The sequence below is a fragment of the Camelus ferus genome, chromosome 16 (assembly GCF_009834535.1).
Source record: "Camelus ferus isolate YT-003-E chromosome 16, BCGSAC_Cfer_1.0, whole genome shotgun sequence".
NCBI lineage: Eukaryota > Metazoa > Chordata > Mammalia > Artiodactyla > Camelidae > Camelus > Camelus ferus.
Window position 1 is genome coordinate 36,012,210 of NC_045711.1, and position 14,206 is coordinate 36,026,415.

Here is a 14,206-nt window from a genome sequence, read left to right on the forward strand (position 1 = left end):
AGGGGCCGGGGCGGAGCTTCCCAAGGCATCGAGTCAAAGCTCGGGGCGAGCTCCTGCCTCCCGCACTTTCGATTCAGCTTGCAGCCGTTTCTGTCGCTCCGGTCACCCGGGGGTAAGGCGCTCTGGGACTCCCCTTTTTCCTTCTTTCCCTTTGGGAGGTAAGGGCCTAGGCCCCTTCTGTGCCTCCTCATAGCCCAACACAACGGGCACACGCGGCTACCAAGCTCCATTAACGGCTTCTGGTGGTCTCTGGTGGGACTTGAAATCCTGAAAGAAACCTCTCCGCCCGCCCCACCCCTCCGGCCCATGGCAGAGCCCCAGGGTAGGCGTGAAGCAGCTGGGTCCCTGGGGAGGCCTAAGTCGCTGCTCCCCACTTCCCTAACAGCACATTTCGCTCCCGCAGGACTCTGCTGGAGGTGGGGGCCAGTGGCCCCTGGAGCCACCCTGCCCTAGGTCCCTCCTCCCCAAAGACGCACTCCAGAAATCTTGCCCACAGCTGAGAGGACCCTAGGATCTCAGACCTGAACCAGGTGAGGCTCCCTTTCTGTTAGCCCAGAAGGTCTGAGTGTGGCTCATCTTGCCCACTCATATGCCACCAGTCTTTTGGGAAGAATCTGGATTTAGTTTTGACCTTTCCTACTGAAGTACTGACCCTGACATGGCTACCACCCTCCCCCAGGCATTCTTTCCCACACCACCTCAGAAAGTAATGAAGAGGAGGTTTAAGCTCCCTTCTAGGACCATTTTGGGGTTTTTAGCTACACCTGTGACCAGTCTGGCCTCCTTTCTCTTATTTCAAAGAATCCCTGCCTTCCTATTAAGCCAGCACTTCCCCAGGCTCAGGAATGGAAGCTTTCCTTCCACACCCAGGCTGGGAGGCCTCAGGCACTTCTGCCCCGGTGCTCTAGAGACCTCTTCAGAGTTATCTTGTCTCAGAGGATGAAGGGACTCTCCTGGCTGCTGCCTGCCAGCCCTATCTAACTTCCTTCCCTTGAAATGAATGACAGCTCAGCAACTTTCCCAGAACAAAATAAGTGCTCTGCCTTTCACTTAGGAAAGTCCCTTAAAGTTAAATAACTTCTGCTTTGCTTTTCCCTCTTGTAGGCAGATTGAGCTCTCCTGAAAGGAGCTGAAATGCATTGAGACTTCTGATCCGAGAGTCATGTGTACCTTCTTGATTTTCCATACCCTCAGTTCCTTAGGTTTGATCTTGCTGAAATTGTGGTGGGGCTCTGTGCCAATCTCAAGAACCTAAAACCAGAGTGACGCCCAGCATCAGTGCTAACTGAACTTTGTTCTTTTCTCATCAGTGAAAAAATCCCCCTGAATGATGGGTGAGACATTCTCCCAGCTGGGGTCTCGGGAGGATGAGAACAAGTCAATCCTGGCCCCCGACCCAGCCATTGGCAGCAAGGCTGCTAGCTACTCCAGCACCGGCAGCAGCAAGTCTTTTTGTTCATGTGTGCCTTGTGAAAGGGCTGCTGGTGCCAGCTTTGTGACTTGTCCCACCTGCCAGGGCAGTGGGGAGATCCCTCAAGGTGAGTGGCCCCAGGCTCTGGAAGTAACCTGGGATCCAGGAAACGCTCTTAGCAGCCAGCTGGCCAGGGCCAGGCCCCTCAGTCTCCTCTGAATGGAGTTAGGTCTCCCAGCTTTTAGTCCCTCAGTTACAGGCTGGTCAAGGAGATGCAAACCCTCCCTGGGCTCCCTGCAGAGAGCCCCTACTGCCCAATCCCAGGGAGTCTCCAGCCTCTCTGCTCCCTTAGCAACACTGCCTTAGGAATGACCTCTTCAAAGAAGCTAGGCTGCTCTGATTAATAGTGACTTGCAGAGATTCTTCACACCTGTTCATGAAAATCTCACCTCCATTCTACAGATGGCAAAGCTGAGCTGCTAACAGCCCAGTGTCCCCAGTCCTGGTCTAGGGCAGAAGCAGCATGTATCTGACACTGCTCTGTGGGATGGAGGAGTGCTTCTGGCAAACTGGCCAGGAAACATTTGTCATGAACATTTTGTGGCCCTTCCTCTTACCCTCTTTCTCTCTACAGAGCTAGAGAAGCAGCTGGTGGCCCTCATCCCCTATGGGGACCAAAGGCTGAAGCCCAGGCACACGTAAGCCCCTCTTCCTACCCCAGCTCTGCAGGCTGTTGCCCCTGGGAGTTTTTCCTCTTTGTCTCCCCCACTCTCCCTCCCCCACCAATTTTTCTCCTTTGGTTCTCCCCTAGAATGCCTGAGCCTCATTGGGCTCAGATGTATTAGCTCCCTATTTCCAAGGACTTTCCTGAATTGGGAAGCCTGGGGCACAGCAGATACCACCTGGAGGCTACTTAGTATCCTTTCCCTGAGCATCACTGCTTCCAAGAAGCATGGCTCCTTTTCGAAGAAGGAGAGGACCTCCTGACCGCAAGTCCTTCCAAGAGGGAGGGAGTGGCTCTGGTTCCAACTGATTTGGGGAAGTGATTTTTTTTCCTAAGAGCTTCCCTTGCTATGGCAGTTCAGACCTGCTTGTTCTCTTCCCCACAGGGATGGAAAACCAGCTGCTCCCTGTTCTGGGATGCTTTAGAACCTCAGAGGCAGCCCTGAGTTTCACTGGGGGACCTGTGACCCTGTTTGTCATCTGGGTCCCTTTGACATGGATCCCCACAATCTCCTCCTAGGGTCCTCAACTTCCGTCTGGGAGTCACCACCCAGCCCTCCCCCACTACTGCACCAGAATCCAAATCTGGCAATGCCCCTTATTTAAGATGCTAACAAGGTGCTGTCTCTTTAATGCATATCTCAGTTTTGAATTAGGTGGACAGATGATGTCCTGTTCTGAATATGCATATTAAAATTCAGAGCTCTCAAAATTCATGTAGACTTACTTGTTCCAGTGATAGGAGCTAGCATTAGTTAAGCCTTTGCTACGTGCCAGGACCAGGGATTAGTGCCTTAGCCCGTAACAGATTGTATGAGGTAGGTACAGTTATTTCCATTTTATAGACAAGGAAACTGAGGCTTAGGGAGGTTAAGTAGGTTGTTCAGAGTTACTGGGCCAGTGGGTACAGAGAGCTGGGAATGGAAGCCAGGCTCTGGCTTCTCAATCCTGTGCTCCTCCACCACTCTGGGCCACATCTGAGCCTATGCTGGTCCTCCACATCTGGGGAGCTAAATGTACAGTTGTGAGGGGGAACCTGGAGGAGGGCCTTGTATAGAGAGAGAGAGAAGAGTGTCTGAACCCTCCTGGCCCAGGTTTCCTTGGAGTCCAGACTTCTCCACTCCTCTATCCCGGGTCCTGCTTTCCCATAGGAAGCTCTCCGTGTTCCTGGCAGTGTTCGTCTGCCTGGTGACCTCCTCCCTCATCGTCTTTTTCCTGTTTCCCCGGACTATCGCCGTGCAGCCTGGGGGCCTCAATTCCTCCACAGTGGTCATTGACGAGTCGGACATCCATCTCAACATAACGGTGGGTGGGTGCCTGTGCTCCTGGGCTCTGATCCACCTTCCTAGCAACACTTCTCTGTAGCCCTTGTCCAGTGTTATGACCCTGGGCATGAGTAGCTGGGGCTTTTATGGCACCCAGAGGGTGTCAGTAGCCTGGGGGGAAGCAGGGGCAACCATGAGCCCTCTAACAGATTGTGTAGAGTTAGGACAGTGAGGGGTCAGAATCGAGGCCAAAGAGGTAAATCACGGTGCAGTGGGGGTGGTGTGCCTGAGACCTCCTGGGTGGGCAGGACCGACAGGACAGAGGCTTGCAGAGGGAGACTAGATTTTGGAGCAGTTTAATGTCTTCATTAAAGGTGACCCTTTGCCATTTAGAGCCCCTCAGAGGGGTTCCTGGCACTGGAGCTTCAGCAGCTGAGGACATATTGAGGGTAGGGCTCAGGCTGGAGGTATTTTGAAACTGTTTTGACTTCATCTTTCCAAGGATGGCTACCCTCACCCCTCCCTTCCCTTGTTTTCCTCACCAGAATATCTTGAACATCTCCAATAACAACTACTACCCCATCACTGTGACCCAGCTGACCATCGAGGTTCTGCACCTGTCCCTCGTGGTGGGGCAGGTCTCTGACAGCCTCCTCCTCCACATCGGCCCTTTAGCCAGTGAACAGGTGACTCCTTCTCCTGGCAGCCCCACCCATATCTGTGTGGAAGTGTGTGGTAGTGGGAAGGGGGCGGCTGGAGTTGGGGCTAATTCTATGCCCCTTTGGTTGACAGATGTTTTATGCAGTAGCCAACAGGATATGGGATGAAAACACATAGTGAGTAGCCCTTTCTCTTCTCCCTGAGCCTCTTTCCTGATTGGAAACCCAGTTTGAATCCCCAGATTTCCTGATTGCTTAGCAAACCCTACAGCCAGCATCTGGCCTGGTCTCTCATGGCAAGGACTACAGTGTTCAAGGGTTCAGGGTCCCCAGCCTCTGCCTGTTTGGACCTAGATTGGAATGAAAAACAGCCTAGAATTTAGTTAATCCTTATAGTACATGACCTTGGGCCCCTCACCCTGACTCACTGAGGAAGATGAATGTCCTGTTTTATGCTGGGGGAAGGGCCAGCACGTGTGTGGGCCAAGCTGTGGGGGTTGGAGAAGCAGGGGTAACATGCTTACCTTAGACAGAGGGAGAGGGATGGGATGGGAGTGGCATCTGGGGCCCCTGATGGATAGGAGCCCAGGGGGTGAGAGGGCTGGGACCATAGGTCTCCTCTGAGCTGACAGGCTGCTCAGTGTGAAACGTGGTCTCCTGTTCTCTCTCTGTCTCTCTCAGCAAGATCTGTACCTGGCTGAAAATCAAAGTCCACCACGTGCTTTTGCACATCCAGTAAGTAGGGCTTGGAGCCCTGGTAGCCCCTCTTCCACCTCTGACTCCATCTCCCCGCAGCTCCACCTTGTGGGAGGAGAGTCATCCAAGCTGACCCCATGAATCTCTATTGACTCTTATGAATAGCAGGTCCAGCCCCTTCTCTAGGGCCCGCCTTGCTTACGAGCTACTGATATGACAGCCATAGAGCTGCCCAGAACATAGGTAGGGCAGCTGTCCCAGTGGCCTTAGCAGAGTGGGGAGCAGAAGGAAGGGCTGGGCGTCTGAGGAATCCAACACTCTCCAGAAAGCACAGCAGGGCCAGGGCTTTCCTCCTCCTCCCAGACACAGCATCAAAGTCTGCTTCCTCTCCAGGGGCACCCTGACCTGCTCCTACCTGAGCCATTCAGAGCAGCTGGTTTTCCAGAGCTATGAATACGTGGACTGCCGGGGAAACACATCGGGGCCACACTTGCTGGTCCCTCACCCGCCATGACCTGTCTGCTGTCCTCCAGCTCCAGGCACCCGCCTGGTCTACATCTCCCATGACAGTCTATGGTGCCCAGTAGGGCTCTGGCGACTTTGCCAAAGGAAAAGCCCTGCTTTGTCATACCCTCCCCACCCATACACCCTCAGCACACCCTCTAATTTCTACAGGAACAGAAGCCTGGTTCTTCTATAGGCTGGCACCAGATTTTCCCCTTGATCTGTCTGGAGGAAAGTCTGACCTGACATTTCCCCAGAGCTGCCTTAGAGTCACGGACTGGCACCCACCCTTTCTATGCTGAGCACCTTGGTTGCCCAGCTCCTCCAGGGCTGGCCTTCCTCCTGCCTGAATGTGGAGAAAGCTTTCATTTTATCTGGCTTTGAATATATGGGTCCTTTTCAGGTTCTCCACCCAGTGATGGGAAAGTGACTTGTGGGACAGCCAGGGCTGTCCCCGGGGCCCTTGAGGGAACCATAGATAATCTGTATGCCTCCCTGCTTTGGTCATGTGACAAAGTGATGATGATGCCTGACTTCTCTTCTGGTAACTTGTCCCCACCCATCTGACAGCAAGATTGGCCAAGGCCCTTTGGCATCCTTCCTGGTTAAAGACTGTCTAGCTTCCTAGGAAGTCAGAGCTGTTCTCCAGCTAAAGCTCGTCTCCATAAAAGTTGTATTATTCTCTTCACAGCAGGAACCAAAGTGGAAGGGAAGGGGCAGGGGACACCTGGCACTCCCAGGAAAAACCGAGACAAAGCCAGAGTTATTTTAAAAGGTATTTATTGAAGGAAACCACAACCCTGAACCATATGAGTGGACACAGGCAGGTCAAATGGTGGGTCCAGCTGCACTCCTGCTGAAAGCCTGCAGAGCTGAACTGCTGGGCTCTGCTGCACCCACCACTTAGCACCAGGGCCCACCCTCTCCTCCCAGAGGCCTCTGCTTTGACATTGACAGTATGGAGCTGCCTATCAACAGGGACTGGTCTGGACCCTCTCCTCTTTGCTGTCACTCAGATGCAGCTAAGCCCCAGGTAACCCCCAGGTTCCCACAGGCTCCTGCTCTTGATCTGAACGAGAATGGTATTTGCTTACTCAAGATGGCTCTGGTTTCTATCACTCAGACAGGCAGAGAGATGAGCTTAGGTGGTGGGGAAGCTGAATTTGAAGTAGGATGGATGGAGAGGGTGAAGTGGTGACAGAACCTAGTGACTAGCTGGCTGGGGGGACAAGGGGAAGGGAGTTTGTCCTGTCTGCAGGCTCTCATGCCTGGGTAACTGGGGTCAAGGTGGTGCTGGCAAGAGCACAGAAGTCCACGAAGTCCAGGCTGGAGCTTCTGCTGTGTGCAGTTCACCAAATGTAAGGGATTTATATTGTATTTAATAAACTAAACAGTATTAAAAAAAAAAAAAGTCTCCTGTGAGTGGGAAGAGAGCTGGTGGACACTCCCCCTCTCCCAGGGTGTTTCTTAATGTCTGAGCGGGCATCAAGTTCTCTTCCCCAGGCCCTGAGCCCCTCGATAACACACCCTGCTTCTCTGGCCTCTGAGATTTTGCTCCTAGGAACTGACTTTATCCCTTTCTCCCTTTCTCTCATTGTGTGTCTCTGAGGTCCCTTCCAACTTTAACATTCCTATTCTGTGCACCTATTCCCTTCACCTGCCCCAACTGCTCCTCTCAGGAAACACTGTACTGGGGGCTCCTTCAGCCTGATCCAAAAGTGATGCTGTGTGGGCTACAATGAAAGGACCCTGGCATCCCCCCTCACCAGTCCACGGTGGAAGGGGGGCAGGGCTGGGGGACCCCGGATGTGTCAGTTTCAGGAAGTGGTGAAGGGGGTGCTGGGGCTTTTGGAGTCTCTTGGTTGTGTCTGCTACATGGAAAGGCTGGGACCCAGGGAGGAAGAGGCCTGTGGATCTGGGGAGGTGGCTAGTCCCCCTCCCCTTCCCAGGGCCAGGTGCTGTGCCTGAGGCTATAGCCCCCCTTTCCTCAATTCTTTCCACCCCTGCCTCCCATCTTTTCAACAGCAGAGTGCCCAATGTGGACCAGGCATTACACTGATCTTGTGGGGAGGTCCCTGCCTACCATTTCTTCTAATGCTGCCCCAGGCCTGCTCTGGTATGATGCAACCCCTCCTTCCCCATCGGCTAGGGGGAAGGGGTGATGGCTCCAGTGAGAGTCATAAGTCTGAAGTCCCTGGCAGACCTGTCACTGCTAAATGAGGGCCAGTAGTGGAGCTGTAGACTTGAGGGGCAGTTGGCTTTGCCGAGAGTAGTAAGGAATTGCCTTCTCCTTTCTTCTCAAACCCTTCCCATCCCCTTCAATGGTCTTCCTGCTGCCTCCCCCTCATCCCAGTCTCACAGAGCCCCACCAGTCTCTTGATTCTTTCCAGGAAGAAATCACATTTTATTCCTGGCTAGCCTCCTCAGCTAGAGTGGGTCAGGAGGGGTTGGCGTTTGGAGTGGAGATGTTGCTGGGTGGTGAGGAGGTAGGGTTGCTCATCTGATTTTTGCTGATGGCCAGTGGGGTCTTGGGGTCTAGCTCTGAATCACCACTGCTGTGTGTAATCCCTTGACTGAGAGAAGGGAGAGACAGAAGACAAAACAAGTTAGCAGTTCCTGGGCCAGCTGGGTTCAGAACACTGTATTAAGCCCTTTGAATCCAGAGGAATCAAACTAAAATGTAGCAGCTCAGTCCTCATTTTTTTTTTTTTCTTTTTAATGGAGGTACTGGGGATTGAACCTAGGACTTCATGCATGGTAAGCATGCACTCTACCACTGGGCTATACGGACTGCCCCTCACCGGTCCCCCAGTCCTCGTCTTAAAAGGGCTAGGATCAGTTCTTGGATCCTTTGCACCTGTGCTAGAAACCTTTCCAAAGCTCATACCATTTTACGTAATTCTCAAGACTCTGAGGAGTCTTTCTGGGTTTGATGATCTACAATAAGCCAGGTCCTAGCTGAGTGCTTTTGATGCCTTCCCTTTTAATTCAGTCCTCATGACACCTCAGTTAAGGAGGTGGTATTATTCTCTGGATGGGGCACCTGAGGCTCAGAGATTGAATCATGCTACCAGGCAGCGGTGATTCTGACTGAGCTCATAACCTCTAACATCAGGTTTTACCTTCCTCCTGCTCCAGCTGGCTCTCCCCCAATCAGTGTTTCAAACAGCCCCTTGATTTTGTTTCATTGGTATCTCCTCTATCTTTCCAGATAGATTATCATCCCCTTCACTTAGCACTGAGCAGCAGGCTCTACTTAGACATTTTTATGGGGGTGAGGAATGGAGGAATGGGCCATCCAGAAGTGACTGAATAACTTCACTCACCTCTCCAACTCCTGCCAAGGAAGCCTCTAGAATCCACTCATGCTTCCACACAATCACACTCAGACATGCAGCCAGAATCTTTCTGCCTTTCACACTCTGAATCTGTCTCACCGTCAATCGTGGGTACTTGGTGCATTTATCTGGGCTAGATTGGAATGATTTCCTGAAACCTGATGATGAAACAAAGCACACATTACTCATCTGGCAGTTTCTGAGAATGGAACATGGCAGAGCTGGACTCTTTACCATGTGTCTGGAGTCACAGACCCAGCCCTATCCTGAAAATTCTCAACTGGGAAGCCAGGCTATGCTTGCCTGTTCCAAGCTCAGGATATCTGTGCTAAGCCTACAACCTGTAGCCCACCCTCTGACCACCCCTACCTGCTCTGTCACCCTCGCCCTGGAGGATAGACTGACATCTTCTGAGCCACCCTCTGCAGAAGCTGTCAGACTTCTCTGCAGCCCTAGCTTGTGCAAAACCACCCAGAGGGAATGACCCCCAAGTAAAGGTGCCAGAGAGAGTCAGGGGGTGAAGTGACAGATGTGGATTCTGGACCACAGGGCTGGGATGGGAGCAAGAGGCTCTCTCCTCACTACCTCGGACTCTGGGGCATCTCACTTACCAGTACCTTGAGGATCAGTCATCTCTCCTTGGAATGTGTCCTTGTTAAAGAGGTTGGATTGCCCTCCAGCTTGATGGGTCCCCACCGAGCCAAGCTGGGGATCTGGCCTTTTGGAATCCTGGAGAATGCACTGGGAGGTGAGCTGAGTAAGAAGGTCTTGAGCATTTCGTTGGTTTGGCTGAGGCGGCGATGACGGCGGAGGCGGCGGCGGCGGCGGCGGCTGCGGCTGCTCCGGTACCTGCGGCTGCGGCTGCTCCGGTACCTGCGGAGGCGGCGGCGGTTGCGCCGTTGGCGACTGTGATTGCACCGGGGATGGCTGCGACTCCTGCCGCGACTGCCGAGATGGCTGGGTTTTTTTCTCAGATTGGTGTTCATCCTCTTGGAGTTTCTTCAGTTCCTGGCAAGAAGCCCCTCAAGTGGCATCCTCCTCCCTCCCCACGCAGTCACCCACCTGCCAGAGACACTGCAGAAAGCAAGGCAAGCAAATCCAGAGATGGAGGTGGCTGGTGGGGGGGTGGGTGTCTCTGTTCCCTGGAGTTGGAGGCTGAGGCTGGAGCAGAGCTCTCTCCCCTCCCCCACCACAACACCCAGGAACCCTTTCTATAGTGACAATACCCCTTGGCACAGCCCCTGCCCAGGAAACAGCTGCCTCTGACCACCTACTTCCCAGTTTGGGAGCTGCACACTGAAAGTTTTGCAGTGCTAGAGGGTAAAGAATAATTTCTTGCAAACGCTTTGAAACAACACTGTCCAAGAGAAATATAATGCTGGTTAACTGTAACAAAGTTTTCTAGTAGCCACATAACAAAGTAAGAAGAAATAGGTGAAACTAATTTTAACAGTATATTTTATTCAATCCAATACATCCAAAACATAAAAGCAATATGAAAATGAGTGAGATAGTTTATATTCTTTGTTTTTGTATTAAGTCTTCAAGATCCATTTTATACTTAACAGCCCATCTTAATTTAGACACTACATTTTGATTAAAGATATCTAATCTATATTTAGAGTTCATATAATTTACAATAAAAAAAAAAGTAGGTTCACATATCCAAGCTGTTCCAAACATACTTTGAAAGTTTCTGGTATGTAAACTGGGTATGGGTTTTTTAATTGATATTTAAATAAATTAAATATATATAAAATTTTAAATTCAGTGCCTCAGTCCCACTAGTCACATTTCAAGGGCTATAGCATCCAGGCTGGTAGCCACCCTAAATCTCCCAAGCCTGATCGTCCAATCCCATAGCAGGCCTCAGTCTAATACAACAGCAAAGTTGAGTCCACCCAATACACATACACACATACAAGAGAACATCAAAGGAACTTGTTTTCCTCCAGCCCCCAGCAAAACAAAATTCACCAGATAATAAACAGCTTCCCAGGAGTCTTGTCTTCCCTCCCCATTCCCTCCCTACCCCTACAAGGACCCCGGTGAACCTGGCCCCTCTCACGCACTTGCTCTTGCTGCTGCTGCTGCTGCTGGGCCATCAGCCACCTCCTCCTGTCCAAAGCCATCTGCCTGCGACGGGCCTCCCAGTGGTAAGCACTGCCCATGATGGTGGGGGTAGCAGCAGTTCCCAGACAGGGGGTGGGGGCAGGCAGAGCCCAGGAGGCTGTCACTGCCCCCACCACCTGTCTCCTCTCACCTCAACCCCAGAGCCTGTAACCAGAACCACCTCACAATGTGGCCATTACCAGGGCAACTGGGCAGGACCCCCTCTGCCTTGGGAAAGAGGGAGGTGCTCTTCCCAAGCCTCCTAGGGAACATCTGTAAATTACCTCTCTCTCCAGGGCCCTGAGCAGGTAGAATATGCCTTTCTACATTAGCTTTGAGTTTCAATGGACCTCCCCAGGGACAATTCCAAAGTGATCTGGCTTTTCTCTTTGGTTTCTTTCTCCCACTATTCCCAGTATTCCAGCATCCTCATCTGGTCCTCTGCTGACCCCTCCCTTCCCTCCTCTCAAAGTCCTCTGGAGTTACCTTTCCCTCAGTCCTCCACCCCCCCCCCCCCCCCCCCCCCGTGCTGAGTCAAGAAAATATAAAATCCAACCAACTCTCACTGGGGTCTGAGCCCTGGGAAGGCAAGGTGGCTTATTAGAATGTGTCATAGTCCTGGGGATTTAATAGGCCAAGCGCAAATCTACCTTCTTTCTCTTCCTCTGACCTTGGACTCAGTCTACCTCTCCGGGCTTCAGTTTCCTTGCCTGTAAAACCAGAAGCGTAGTACTTGTTACCTTCCTCACAGGGTTCAGACTGGACAAAATGGATTAATGGATGAGAAACATATGAGCTGAAATATAAAATTGCTCATCTCCAGGTTGGTATTATTTATTATCCTACTTGATTTGCATCCTGCCAGGCAGGAAATATTCATCCTCTGGCATTCTTGGTTTTTGGCTGGTCTAATCATCAAATTGACATGGACAGATTAACAGGAGAAAAATGAATTTAATTATGTATGTTCAGGGATCCCATAAGAATACGAGACCCAAAGGCAGTTGAGGATTATACACCATCTTGAGCTAAGGAATGGAATAAGTCCTTATGGCTTCGAAGTGGAGGGTACCTCACAGGACAAAAAGAAGAGCAGGTGTTTGGTAATGAAATGTTTGTTCTGCCATGCAGATAGGTCATTCAGATAAAATGTGTCTCTGAGAGTAGCTCTCTCTGAGCCAGATTCCCTGTTTAAATTCTTTTAGGCAGTTGGAGGGGTAAAAAGCTCTTCCTGTGTCTTTTTGGGCCTCCATCATCTCTGGCTCAAAATAACCCATGTCAAAACAACACATTCTCGGGAGACTTGTTCTCAACTCCTTTGGTCTCTAGTAGGTGGAGTGGCCAGGGGAGGGGATCATTTTACAAAGCCCAGGAAGGCTTCTGAGGCAGGGACTGGGTAAACTGTTGGCCTACCTCTTACATATACCTGTCTTTACTGACAGATAAAAAATTTTCTAGAAGCAGCAGAGCCTGAGTCCAGCTGGAAGCAGGGAAAAGGTATAGGTTAAAAAAAAAAAAAAAAAAGAAAGAAAAGAAAGAAAAAAAAAAAAAGAGGCTTCGAACTCAGCCCCGGTGTGCTCAAGGCATAGCTCAGTGGTAGAGCATATGCTTAGCATGCATGAGGTCCTGGGTTCAATCCCCAGTACCTCCATCAAAAACAAAAACAAAAAACCTATCCTCAACCTCAACATTGTGGTGGTGGAGGTGCAGCCCTTGAACCAGAGAACAAGTTCTCAGAGAATCTGTCAGTTCAGGCAGCGGATATAGTGGAGTCATCTTGGGTTCTGGAGTCAAACAGACTCAAGTTCAATCCTGGCTGTGTCACCTACTAGCTGGGGGGACTTAGGCAGGTCATTCAGTATCTCTGAGCCTTTCCTGTAAGGGTTGCCGGAAGTCAATGTGGGATGCTTGGAAAGTGCCTGCCGTCACAGTGGGCATGTGGTTGTGGTCAGCTGGTAGGGATCCCCAGCTCTGCTGAGGGGCCAGTGGGGCACTGAGCCTTGCTAAATCTCCTTTTTAAAAGAGGAGCTAGTCCCTTCTCCTCCTAGCATATAGGGGTGTCATTTGCAATGATAGATTCACAAGCATTTCCAGATACAAAAAATGAAGCTGAGGCTTGTTATGGGACATTTATTTTCACAGCATATTTATCTTCCTATAAACTAATTCTACAGATATTTAGGTGGAAAATAACTATTGTAAGAGGAAGAGAAAGGCACTTGACTGTCTTGATAATTAAATGGGCCAAAGGAGGAAGTGGGTTCTTGTTTGTATCTCTTCCTCTCTTGATTTCCCTCTTTCCTCCTACCCTAGAAAGAAGAGGAATCAGATAGGGAGATGCTCAGGGTGGGGAGGTGGACTGGGCTGAACTTGGGGAAATGTTTCCAACCCTCTGAGCCAGTCTTCCTGCCAGAGGAGGGATTTTCAGGGTAAATCTGCCAAGATCATACCCTCCTCCTTCTCATCTCCCTTTCTGAGGGCCTCTCCTGTCTCCCCTCTGCACGCTGCCTCTCCCAACCCCACCACTGACCTCAGACCTCCCTCCACATTTAGGATTCAACTCCACATTGCACTTCATCCCTTCTAGTCTGGATTTTAACTCATATTGGTCCTCATGGAACTTCCCTTGCTGTTACCTGATTGTAGCCACTCACACATTGGCATTTTAAAATAAAGTGTATTATTATTCAAGACCCAGAATCTTTTGTTGTGAAAGGAAAAGTAGAGTTAGAATCGTGGGCCAGGTAAATCTTGTGAAATACCAGCTGCATTATTTAGTAGGTGTGCTAATGTGATCCAGCTACTCTAGTCCTCCGATCAGTTTCCTTACCTGCAGGGTAGGGTAATCATACCTCCACTCTAGAGGTACTGTGATGATTAAAAGAAATAATCCATGTCACACACAAGGTCCATAAACAGAGGCTTTTAGTATTATAGTATTTCATGACTTTCAGATGCCATCAATTGTGAGGGTACAATTTGTGTACCCCTAAGAAAGAAAGAATGAAAGAAATAAAGACATGCTGCCATGTAAACAGTGCAGTGCTTTCCCTGGCATCCTGGTTTCTGAGATGTCAAGATGTGAAACAGGTGTGCATCTTAGAATGCACATAATCAGGCATCATTATGAAGCGTGACACCTTCTGTTTAGGGCTGTTGAAAGATGGGGGTGGGGATGTGGGGATTTGCTGGCACACAGTGTGTACTCAACACTGTCAGGTAAGTTTTGAAAAGCCCAGTTCTTGGATGAGTCTAATTAGTTTTATGGATCCAGTCTAACTGGACAGGAAACTTGCTCTCTGGCACACAAAGTCTTATGTTTCAGGGTAGGATCCTAAGCACATTCAGGAGGACTGGGGGGAAGCAGTCACTCTGCTGATCCAGGCACACCCCTCATCATGTTCCTGGAAAAATAGTCCCCCCGCCCCCTGCAAAATCAGATCAACTGACCCAGTTCTGCTACTCGAAAAAGCAGAAGCTTTTGTTTTGTGACTGGGA

General features: G+C 50.6%; 2 protein-coding genes across 3 annotated transcripts; one reads left to right on the top strand and one right to left on the bottom strand.

The window, feature by feature from the left end:
* The first annotated feature begins 15 nt into the window (after positions 1–15).
* TMEM106A (transmembrane protein 106A) lies at positions 16–6,495 on the top strand. 2 transcript variants are annotated; one of them, XM_032457273.1, is made up of 9 exons: positions 16–112; positions 404–530; positions 1,105–1,538; positions 2,046–2,109; positions 3,286–3,439; positions 3,945–4,085; positions 4,192–4,235; positions 4,740–4,793; positions 5,148–6,495. In XM_032457273.1, the coding sequence occupies exons 3-9, from the start codon at positions 1,328–1,330 to the stop codon at positions 5,266–5,268; spliced, it is 789 nt and encodes a 262-aa protein (XP_032313164.1). In that variant the 5' UTR covers positions 16–112; positions 404–530; positions 1,105–1,327; the 3' UTR covers positions 5,269–6,495. The 2 variants fall into 2 exon arrangements, with proteins under 2 accessions (XP_032313164.1, XP_006175210.1); XM_006175148.3 differs by having other exon boundaries at positions 1,311–1,538.
* Positions 6,496–6,946: 451 nt separating this feature from the next.
* CCDC200 (coiled-coil domain containing 200) lies at positions 6,947–10,767 on the bottom strand. The gene is made up of 4 exons (XM_032498215.1): positions 10,669–10,767; positions 9,208–9,604; positions 8,696–8,754; positions 6,947–7,831 (listed from the first exon to the last, which is right to left on the bottom strand). Exons 1-4 carry the CDS (start codon positions 10,765–10,767, stop codon positions 7,805–7,807), a joined length of 582 nt encoding a protein of 193 aa, XP_032354106.1. The 3' UTR covers positions 6,947–7,804.
* Positions 10,768–14,206: the final 3,439 nt, after the last annotated feature.